Source organism: Capsella rubella, unplaced genomic scaffold (genome assembly GCF_000375325.1).
Source record: "Capsella rubella cultivar Monte Gargano unplaced genomic scaffold, Caprub1_0 scaffold_5, whole genome shotgun sequence".
NCBI classification, from domain to species: Eukaryota; Viridiplantae; Streptophyta; class Magnoliopsida; order Brassicales; family Brassicaceae; genus Capsella; species Capsella rubella.
In genome coordinates, this window is record NW_006238919.1 from 512,663 (window position 1) to 524,332 (window position 11,670).

General features: G+C 34.1%; 1 protein-coding gene and 2 long non-coding RNA genes across 10 annotated transcripts; all 3 read left to right on the plus strand.

The window, feature by feature from the left end:
* Positions 1-2,567: 2,567 nt before the first annotated feature.
* Positions 2,568-4,988, plus strand: LOC17885919 (tobamovirus multiplication protein 3). The gene is made up of 11 exons (XM_006291507.2): positions 2,568-2,833; positions 2,919-3,009; positions 3,100-3,152; positions 3,228-3,320; positions 3,400-3,471; positions 3,564-3,636; positions 3,722-3,767; positions 4,047-4,110; positions 4,211-4,264; positions 4,406-4,483; positions 4,627-4,988. Exons 1-11 carry the CDS (start codon positions 2,645-2,647, stop codon positions 4,717-4,719), a joined length of 906 nt encoding a protein of 301 aa, XP_006291569.1. The 5' UTR covers positions 2,568-2,644; the 3' UTR covers positions 4,720-4,988.
* Positions 4,989-5,538: 550 nt separating this feature from the next.
* LOC111830412 lies at positions 5,539-9,806 on the plus strand. 8 transcript variants are annotated; one of them, XR_002833790.1, is made up of 12 exons: positions 5,555-5,646; positions 5,744-5,801; positions 5,887-5,971; positions 6,337-6,352; positions 6,476-6,557; positions 7,187-8,393; positions 8,511-8,556; positions 8,737-8,847; positions 8,973-9,022; positions 9,158-9,236; positions 9,315-9,349; positions 9,423-9,611. It is a non-coding gene; the product is annotated as an uncharacterized LOC111830412 (long non-coding RNA). The 8 variants fall into 8 exon arrangements; XR_002833786.1 differs by lacking the exon at positions 9,423-9,611 and adding an exon at positions 9,618-9,806 and having other exon boundaries at positions 9,158-9,349; XR_002833791.1 differs by lacking the exons at positions 9,315-9,349; positions 9,423-9,611 and adding an exon at positions 9,618-9,806.
* Positions 9,807-9,912: 106 nt separating this feature from the next.
* Positions 9,913-10,464, plus strand: LOC111830413. Its single transcript, XR_002833792.1, has 2 exons — positions 9,913-9,993; positions 10,126-10,464. It is a non-coding gene; the product is annotated as an uncharacterized LOC111830413 (long non-coding RNA).
* Positions 10,465-11,670: the final 1,206 nt, after the last annotated feature.

The following is an 11,670-nucleotide window of genomic DNA, read 5'->3' on the forward strand; positions in this document are numbered from 1 at the left end:
AACCAATCAAACACAAGAATTCTAAGTTGGTAACTAATCAATATCCGATCATTATAGTGAATTCACTTCCAACTCCTAAGAAATGCATGCAACATAGTACTCACATGTAAAACTTTAGTGAACATGTTACTTTCTAAATAATTAATTTTTATTTTTAAAAACAGTTTTAACAATGATTATGACTATGAAAATTGAATTAATATGTTAGAGCATAAAAAAAAGCTAAGGTGGTCGAGCGGCAAAGGGCAAACCATAAAGATGTTCTTGTATATGAGATTTACAAGATGAGGTGAAGAGCTGGGGATATCACGATAACGTTGTTTGTTTGCGCTTGTGACATAGACGATTCCTTTAATTTCATATCTTGTATTGTTAAGGAAACTTAATTGATGGGTCGAACTGAGTGTAAAATCATTTCCAAACAACCTACTTGCTAGAGAAGACCAAACTATTTGTCACATATTCATGACAAGTAAAATATAAGTGGTCTCGGGATTCAACAAAACTACCGTAGAAGACACAATCAGTTCTTTGATTCGAATTCTAACTCAAACCTCGATTTTTTTGTTGACATCCGATTGTTTAAGACCAACTATGTAAAGAAACCGTATTTTGGTTTCACGCTCTTGAACCAAACACCTTTATACCAATCTTTATTCGGCTGTGATATGTGAATTAGAAACTCTTGGCCCTTTCATATGAAACTTTTTTCTTGTACCTATCTCGAAGACTTCTCTAGAGAAGAATATCCTCATCTTCTGTTATATTAAGCTTGACAGTCATATCCTCAATCCGATTTAGATCACTGTTACAATGTTTTTTCAGGAGATGGGCAAATTTTACCGAATCGACCATGGCCTGAGATGAGACTCCTAAATCAATGGACTACTTTAATTATTTAATAATCGTCATTTTAGCCACTTTAACAAAGTTTTCCTACGTCCAAACTACTCCAATTATTTAACAATCGCCATTTTAGCCACTTCAGCAAAGTTTTACTCGTTTCACCATCTTTTTAATAAACGTTTCACTTACTTATTTATATATGATGCAATATATAAACTACTCTAATTATGATTTTTTTTTGGTCAAACAATTGATGGTATGTTTTAGAATCATTTCTTTTGTGGAAAAGATTTGTGGGATATGTTCATAAAAAAGGAAATATATAATTTTTAAAGAACTTTTATTTATGTTTTTCAAAGAAATTGTAACCTATCATCAACTAACATAACTACATTGCTATATATATATTCATACAATTTAAGTAAACTAATTACCATATTGCCTTATATTTTTGGTCAACATATAATTTTAGTCAACCAAAAATAATTATATTACTTTATATTTTTGTATGTCACAACAATATAAATATGAAGGGTAGTGTAAACATCTTTAATCACAAAATAAAATAAAATAAGATAATGATTATGGAGCTCTCTCCAATGAAAATGGTGGTGGTTCTGTTTCTTCTTGCATTTGGCTTTGTCGAGGCTAGATACCCAACTCTCTCAACTGAATCATTTCATCCTATATCATACATAAGTGCAAGAATGTCAGCAAACCAATATCCAGGTGTGACACATCCATTTTTACCTCCAACGCACGGTAAACATCCACCACCACATGAAAATGAGAAGATGTCAGCAAACCAATATCCAGGCGTGACACATCCATTTTTACCTCCAACTCACGGAAAACATCCACCACCGTCACATACGAATGCGAAGATGTCAGCAAACCAATATCCAGGCATAATACCTCCATTTTTTTACCCTTCACCACACAAAAAACATCCTCCACCACCACATAAGAATATGAAGATGTTAGCAAACTAGTATCAAAACATATACTTATGCCCTTCGGATTATAAAAATTGTACCCAATAAAAGTCATATGTTTTATAATTAAAATAAATATAATAAAAACTTTTCAGATAATATTGTCCATTCTATATCATAAATCTATATTACTTTATATGTTTTATAATAATTACTATTAGTTTAACATTTAATTTTAATTTCACAAAAATGGCTTTTTTAATACTGACTAACCTTTAGAGTTTAGAATAACAAGTGGAAACATATATATGAAAATTGAGTGAAGGATTTGGCTTTTAAGTTATTTATCGTTTTTTATATATTAGTATATATATAATACAAATTCATGTGACAAATTAAATTCCATAATGATTGTTTAGATATTATGTGTATTGGAACCAATCCTGAACAAAATAACATCTTTTTTCATCAAGGTAAGTTCAATTAAACATAAATTACCATAACTGTCTTTAACTTTTCTTAGTCATAGTATTTACTTTTGCTTCTTCACTTGATTAGGCAAAAATCTTTGAATTCAAATCTATCATGCCAGCTTGTGTTTTGCTCTTTATCCACATGTGCCACGTGTAGCAGCGTGTCAGTCAACATTCACCAACAACTTCAATCTCTCGATTGATTTTACCGGCTATCACCGGTTCTCACTTAATTTATTACCGGCTATCTCCCTCGTCTCCGACGTCGGCCGTTTTTTTTCCATTTTTGCTGTTTCTTTATTTCGGGAAAAAAAGGTGATTCAAATCGAGACTTGTCATATGTGTTATTCAAAAAAGAAAGATCGAGAAGGAATCTGAATCGTTTGTTAGATGAGAATCGGCGGTCTTGCGTCGTCGACGGCGGCGATGATGATGTCATCTTCTTCGGATGTGGTGGAAGCGTTGAATCTCAAAGAAGCTTCGAATTGGTGGTCTGATGTAAACGAGTCTCCGATTTGGCAGGATCGTATCTTCCATGTCCTCGCTGTTCTATACGGAATCGTTTCCGTCGTTGCTGTGGTACGTCTCTTTCGTTTCTGGTTTTTTTAAAAATCATCGTCGCTTTTTAGGGATTTTGATTCTTCAAAACGGAATTTGGCTTAAGATTCAACTTGTGAGGATTCAATTGAGAGTTCCAGAATACGGATGGACGACGCAAAAGGTCTTCCACTTTCTTAATTTCGTTGTCAATGGAGGTTGGTGTTCCTTCGAATTGTGATTTTGTATTTTGAGTATGTTCTTATTGATTGATTGATTGATTTGGCTCATCTTCTTCTATCTCGTAGTTCGTGCTGTGGTGTTTGTCTTCAGGAGAAATGTTCAATTCATAAATCCAGAGGTTTAGGATCTTTCAATATCCTGTGAACTGGTTTTTTTGTCAACTTTTCTAAATTTGCAAATGTTCTCTTTGTAGATTCTGCAACATATCTTGCTTGATATTCCAAGTCTTGCTTTCTTCACCACCTATGCTCTTCTGGTTCTCTTCTGGGCAGAAATTTACTATCAGGTAATTTCTAATTTATAAGGATACTTGTATTTATGGCTATTTGGTTTTGATGTTTAGTCAACATTCTTTGAATTGACAGGCACGTGCCGTATCCACTGATGGACTGAGGCCAAGCTTCTTCACAGTTAATGCAGTTGTGTATATAGTTCAGGTATATACATTTCTCATCTTTAAGAAATTTGTGAAACTCAAAATTGAAGTTTTCTTTTTTGTATCGGTCAAAATTGGATTTATTACTTTCAGATTGGTCTTTGGTTGGTTTTGTGGTGGAAGCCTGTTCGAGTTATGGTAGTTCTATCTAAGATGTTCTTTGCAGGTATTAGCTTCGATCCTATGGATACACTCTTGCTATATAATCCATAGTACATGTCTCATATCTCTTGCAAATTTTATAATTGTAGGTGTTTCATTGTTCGCTGCCCTTGGATTTTTACTTTACGGTGGAAGGTAAATCTGTTGCCACTTAAATATGTTCAACATTTGACATCACCATAGTTTCTGCCATTACCACTATAACTGTGTTGTCACCAATTAGGAATGAGATCACAAACTCTTATCGTATTGCTTGCAGTCACAGCCACTTGCATTCTTGTCCTGCTTTGATGCCTAGCTAGACTAGATTCCCTTGGTGCTAAACCGAGTACATATGCATATACCATTGAAAATGATTTTATAACCTTGCATTAGTGCTTGATTTTGTGTCCTTTTATGTTGATCTTATGGCAGGCTTTTCCTAATGCTGCAAAGGTTTCCAGTAGAATCTAAAGGGCGCCGCAAAAAGCTGCAAGAGGTAAACCATCAATTCTAGAAAATCATAAATATAACCAGTCAAGTCTTTACTATTTGCTTCTTCTCAGCTGTTTACGCCGTTTCTCTCTTATGTATGGTAGGTTGGTTACGTGACAACCATATGTTTCACGTGTTTCCTCATCAGATGTATCATGGTAAAGACTCACACAAACACATCGTTTTGTTAATATCTATGAATCCTTGTCTTCTTGGTTGGATTATCTTCTCTATTATACATTATAGTCAGTTTTGGAATTAACATCTAACCAAAGCTTTTATCATTTAATATGGTTTAGATGTGCTTTGCTGCTTTCGATGAGGGTGCAAACCTTGATGTGTTAGAACATCCCATCCTCAACTTCATATATTACCTGGTAACCTTCTCTCTGAGCTTTTTCTATTTCCTTTCGTCAAACCCTCTCTCTTAGCTTAACCATATAATCTCTGATCAGGAACTTTATTTCTTTTCACTTTCTTCTTTTCTTGTTTGTAACCTGATCCTGGTACTTGATTACAGTTGGTAGAGATACTACCGTCTTCTCTGGTCCTCTTCATCTTGAGAAAGCTACCACCAAAACGAGGCATTACACAATACCATCAGATTCGCTGAAATGTAAAGACAGGAGGACAACTATATGATCAGGTGAAAAGATAAGACCGTTTTGTTTTATGCTTTTCTGTATTCAATAGAGAGGAAAGCATTAGATACGAAATGAAATTAGATGTAATGCTGATTAAGTCGTCTGGTTGATGATGGGAATGAATTCGCTTAAATTTTGAAAACTGGGTTTTGTTCCCTTTACATAAGGTGTCATGCTGTAAAAAAAAAGTTATATAAAAAGGTAATACATGGAAGGATCGTGCAGATTTGTGCTGAAACCTACTCTACTAGAGAAGTGAGACTGTGACATTGACGTACCTTGATGTTTTTGCAATAAAACCTCATATTAGGATCTATTATTCTTAAAGTTATTAGGGTTGCAATTTGCAAATGATTGACAATTTTGATAAGATGAAAGAGTTGAATTATTCGTAATACATATTATTAGACATGAAAACATAAATCACGGAAAAAATTTACCAAAGCGTTTCTCTTCACCGAAGCCAGCGGAAAGAAAAAAACAATAGAGTTTTAAATTTTGAAACTTGAAACTAATGGACCTTATTGGGCTTTACATTATGAAACCCATTTAATCTGTCTCGAGAGACCACATATGACCGTTGAGGAGAAAACGCTCCTTTCCTTTGTTTCCGCGTTTGTTTATATTGCTAATTCACTTTTTAATCGCGGAGAAAGCGGAACCGTCGGATTAAAGTATCTGACAAATCATCAACGGTCAATCTATGTTTAATAATAGCCGTTAAGCAAACGCATCACTCAAGACGCAACGATATATAATTTCACAACACTGTTGTTAGAGAAACAAAGTTTCGCTTTCTTTTTCTTTTAATATTTTTTTTTTCGCTCTTCTGGGTTTTTGAATGAAGAACACTTCGACGACTGGTGAGAGGAGATTCATGTTAAACTAATCCATATGTATTTTTCAATTTCAATTTCTCTGTATCGCAATTTTTACGCGATCTATTTAAATTTTGCGAAACCGTTCTTATCTAGGTTTTGTATTGATCTCTAGGGTACTATCTGAATCGGCGGCTTGGTTTCTTCTTCCTCCTCGTGGTGGTGGTGATTTGGTAAGTTTGATTACTCTGTTCATCCTCTTCGTGTTTTCTTTTTTAGGGTTTCTGAATTTTCTAATTGTTCTTGTGTTGTGTACAGATCTAGGGTTTTTTTTTGGTACATAAAGGATGCTATTTTAATTGGCGGCTTGGTTTCTCCTTCTTCTTCATCCTCGTGGTGATTGGTTGGTTTCTTCTTCCTTTGATCCTCTTCGTGTTTCTGTATTTACTTTCTGTTTTAGGTAGATTTTGTTTCTTGTCTACAAGATTGGTCTTTGGTTGGTTTTTGATTGACATTTGACATCACCATAGTTTCTGTCATTACCACTAGAACTGTGTTGTCACTATTTGAGGAATGAGATCACAAATTGTGCTCATATTCTTGCAGTCACAGTCACTTGCATTCTTGTCCTGCTTTGATGCCTAGCTAAGACTAGATTCCCTTGGTGCTAAACTGAGTACATATGCATTATGAGTATACCATTGAAATGATTTTATAACCTTGCGTTTGTGCTTGATTGTTTTTCCTTTTATGTTGATCTTATGGCAGGCTTTTCCTAATGTTGGTAAGGGCGCTGCAAAAAGCTGATGAACCATCAATTTTAAAATCTCAAGTATAAACCAGTAAAGTCTTTACTCTTTGCTTCTTCTCAGCTGTTTACGCATTTTCTCTCTTATGTATTGTGTAGGTTGGTTACGTGACAACCATATGTTTTACGTGTTTCCTCATCAGATGTATCATCAGTTGAAGCTTGTCTCCGCTTTGTCGAGGTATTACTCTGTCTTACTCCTACCTTTTGTTTTTGTGTTTTATTTTTGTTTTGTTTTTGTTTTACTTGACCAGCATCTTAAATAAGAATCCAGATCCGTTTTTGGTTTTGATTTCTTGGTCTGCGGATTCTTAGTTTTGGATCTTTTAAGTTTTGATGTTTCGTTTTTGTTTTCTTTCAAAACGTTTTGATGTATTACTCTGTCTTACTCTTACCTTTTGTTTTTATGTTTTGTTTTTGTTTTACTTGAGCAGCATCTTAAATAAGAATCCAGATCCGTTTTTGGTTTTGATTTCTTGGTCTGCGGATTCTTAGTTTTGGATTTTTAAGTTTTGATGTTTTTGTATTTGTTTTGATCTTTTAAGTTTTGATGTATTACTCTGTCTTACTCTTACCTTTTGTTTTTATGTTTTGTTTTTGTTTTCCTTGACCAGCATCTTAAATAAGAATCCAGATCCGTTTTTGGTTTTGATTTCTTGGTCTGCGGATTCTTAGTTTTGGATCTTTTAAGTTTTGATGTTTCGTTTTTGTTTTCTTTCAAAACCCAAAAAAGATCAAAGGCAGACACTTATGTAATAGTGTTATGTAAGATTCTTTTTTGGGGACATTGTCCCGTTGTCCCGTGAACAGTTGTGAACTATGGGATTGGTAGTGCATGCATGTTGCGAGTTGGAAAAGTGGTTTCGATTTGTTGGATGATACCATGGCTTATAAGTCAGAAGGCAGAAAAGAACCAAAGAGTTCTAAGAGTTTGGTACCCTCGGCTTTGGGAGTGACTTGGAATGAGATATAAGACAAAAGACATAAAAGAATGGGAATCGGATCTTTTTGGATGGATAGTGCATGCATTATGTAAGGAGAGCAGTTGTTGGATGGTAAAAAACGACCAACGGATTAAGGAAAAAAGTCTTTAAGACAAGACAATGAGCTTAGAGCTAATACACCAACAGCTTAATGAAGTCTAGCCAACTATTAAGACAAGACAATAGAGCTAATACACCAACAGCTTAATGAAGTCTAGCCAACTATTAAGACAAGACAATGAGCTTAGAGCTAATACACCAACAGCTTAATGAAGTCTAGCCAACTATTAAGACAAGACAATAGAGCTATAAACCAACAGCTTAAAAAAGTTGTAAGACAAAGGAGGCATAAGATTAAAAAAGTCTTTAAGACAAGACAATGAGCTTAGAGCAAATACACCAACAGCTTAATGAAGTCTAGCCAACTATTAAGACAAGACAATAGAGCTATAAACCAACAGCTTAAAAAAGTTGTAAGACAAAGGAAGCGTAAGATTAAAAAAGTCTTTAAGACAAGACAATGAGCTTAGAGCTAATACATGTAAGGAGAGCAGTGTTGGATGGTAAAAAACGACCAACGGTTTAAGGAAAAAAGTCTTTAAGACAAGACAATGAGCTTAGAGCTAATACACCAACAACTTAATGAAGTCTAGCCAACTATTAAGACAAGACAATAGAGCTATAAACCAACAGCTTAAAAAAGTTGTAAGACAAAGGAGGCATAAGATTAAAAAAGTCGTTAAGACAAGACAATGAGCTTAGAGCTAATACATGCAAGGAGAGCAGTGTTGGATGGTAAAAAACGACCAACGGATTAAGGAAAAAAGTCTTTAAGACAAGACAATGAGCTTAGAGCTAATACACCAACAGCTTAATGAAGTCTAGCCAACTATTAAGACAAGACAATAGAGCTAATACACCAACAGCTTAAAAAAGTTGTAAGACCAAGATATTTGACAAAAAATATGCAGGCTGTGTAGACTTGAGACTTGTTGCCTCGTTGGATGGTACAAACGACCAGCATATTAAAGTAGGTGAGCTCAATGACTCTAAAAAGTTGTAAGACCAAGATATTTGACAAAGAATATGCAGGAACAAGGTAAGTATAACATTCATGTAAAATGAAAACTAACAAATTCTGATTTTTGCAGGTATGTGACTTTGAGTAGATTTCAAGTGTTGCAGACTTCTTGACAGGTAGATGCTTTTCAAACCTTTTCGTTTTCTGTTTTTGTGTGCTTTTCAAACTTGTTTGTAATTATTTGTAATTAAATGCTCAGGTAAGTGCTTCTCAGGTAAGTGCTTCCTAAGATGTTGATAGTCTCGTTGATTTGTCAGCTCTTTTTTTTTTATCTGGCTTTTGTTTCTTCTTATCAGGCAAATACGGTGGCTACTTTGAGTTTGACTGTGAAGGATTCTAGGAAGTTAAGTTACCAGCTTCAGATTCTTGCGTTTACATTGATGTGTTTGCATCGACTTCGGTAGAAAGTAATTATACATGATCCCTTGGGACTGATTCTTGTTACTTTGGCTTTTATTTGGTAGAAACGAAAGTTGTAGAATTTTGTCATCCTTGGGACTGATTCTTGTTACTTTGACTTTTATTTACTCAGTTGACTTGGCCTAGCCATCACTTGACAAAGATCTTGCTTATGTTGATGAGGTATGTTAGGCTGTTCTCAATTTGTATTATGGAGAAGATACTGTTTCTAATGGATGGATTTTTATTCATCGGAGTCTAAACATATAAGCCTGTTCTAGACCTGCCATAGTTTTGACTAATTTTAATTTGCTTCAGGTATATGTGCTTCCAAAGATGTTGATATTCTCATTGATGCCAAGGAGATTTATATAAGTGTAGCTGAACTTATGACGAGGTATATGTTTTTCTGAGTTTTCTGTGATAATCTGATTTTCTTACATGTGAAAGTTTAATTTTACTTCTTGTGAGGCAGAGAAGGAAGAGTGTATTGATCACATCGAAGAAATGGTAAGTGGCAACTGCATTACTATAATTAGTGTGTTTTTGAATTCATATAACATTACCATTTGTCTTTTTCTAGATTACATACACTAGAGTTTGTTTCCAAGAACTGTATGATTTGGCATTGGAATTGATTCTGAGAGGTCATGCTTTAGGTTAACTTAATTTAAACGTTCTGATAGATATAGATTTCTGTATCTTTTTCAGTTAATTGTCAATTTTAGCTCTACCAGTGCAACTTACTCCACACGTAAAACTTATTTTATACTTTTAGATGCTGAGGAGATAAAAAAAAAGGACAGAGAAAAGAAAATGAACATCCCTGGAGGGACATGTCTATTTGAAAAAACTCTAAAACTTTTTGTTGAAATGAGTCAAGGAATGATTGAGCAGGGGAAGGCAAGAATAAAGCAAGAAATGCATAGTGAAAATTTCAATATGCATGACCTTATTGGCTATTGAACAGAGGCAAGTGAAACTTAAATCATCTCTGGTTACATTACATATAAGAAAATAGACTCTCTCTTGTCTCTTATTGTCTGAATTGTATATATATATATATGATTTGCAGATCAACCCTCATCCTAAGGCTGGTGACAGATATTGTATCTAACCGAGCTATGATTATGCTGACTGCACTGTTGCATTCGGTATGGCCCTTTCTAGGTCTTTTGGCTATTTACAGCATTGAAATAGTATTAACTTAGATGTGAACAACTTCAAGCATTTTATGCAGATATTCATGTTGGTTGTGGTATCAATTTTCTTTTCTTTTGATGTAGTTGGATTACATCGTGCCAAACAAATCTGTGGATGTGGTTGTGATGATCCACGTTTTTTGACACTTGCAGGTTTAAGGCAGAGGGGTGTGACTTTAAATGTGAGTAATCCTCTGTTTGGCATTATGTTAATTATCTTCATTTTATTTGCTCTCCATTGTTCTATGTTGAAGTGATGGTAGTATAATACATGTGAGTCGTCTTTATCATCATATTAGAGAGCAGTGGTAATAACTCTGACTCTTAGGTATGCATATTGTTCTCAAAAAATTTCTTTAGTTACAAAGATTGTTCCATAAAGCTAAATTGTATCTAATAATAACTGAACCCTGCTGAACTCAATGATGAGTGGCTCACTGACATTAACCTGAACTCCAAAGTAGTTGTTTATGGTGCTTTTGCTGTATCAACACTTAAAGATGATGTGTTCAGGGACATGTTCCAATTCGAGAGACTAGGTATATTCAGTTTCAAGATCATAAAAAGTGCTTGCGTTTCTACATGAGCTTATTGTGTGTTTTATGTGTTTTATTCTCTATTTTTCAATGCTTGCGTATCATAAGGTCTCTTATTCTATATTATATATGCATCTTGGAGTCTCTTGTAGATATATATTTGACAATAGGTGTGATTTTTATAGATTATGATTGTAGTTTCCTTGAATCTTGATTTTGTTATGGTATAAAGTCTAAAGCTTTGCTGATTGTTTTAAACATGTGAATGGCATCTTAGAATTTTGTATATTATATTATCTATCTCTGTTTGGTGTTTGAATGTATATGAAATAGATGCATCTTATGGTCTCCTGTAGACTCATAGTTTTAGATTTATGTGATAGTAATGCACATCATGGTAATGATATTATTGAATCTCGAATGTATTGGTTTTGTGTTATGCTCTAAACCCTTGATGTTTCATTTCTAAGCATGTGAAACCACATTTTGGAAGTATGCATTATCAACTAGTGATTACTGTGTTTAGATTCTATATTTGTACCCTTGGCTTGAGTCTTCACTATTCACTAATTGAAAATATCATAATCAAGGTCTTTTGTTTTATGAAAGAGATGTATGGACGAGTCTTCTTATTTTGAACGTATCTGAGACTTCTCTATGGTAGTATATATTTTACTTGAATCTTGAATGGGTTTGTTATGTTCTGAATCTTGGATTATACACTGATGATTGATGAATTTGATGTATTAGATTTTATTACTTGTACCCAATAAGTGATTGGAATATCTCTGTGATTGCACTAGTATTATATATCCATTGGTCTCTTAGTCTTACAAAATCGATGGAACTTTGAACTTGATTGAATCAAATGTGTATAAGGTCTCTCGATTCTCTAACATAAGGTCTCCAAACTTATATATGATACAATATAACTTTTGATGAAAGGCATCATGTAAGAGTCTCATTGACGAATTTATCATGAAAGTAGATGAGGCTCCTACAGATTATGCTCGTTTTTTTTTTTTACTTAAATCATGAGTGAAGTATTTTGCTTTGAATCTTTGGTGACCGGTTCAAACATGTGAAGTGGCAT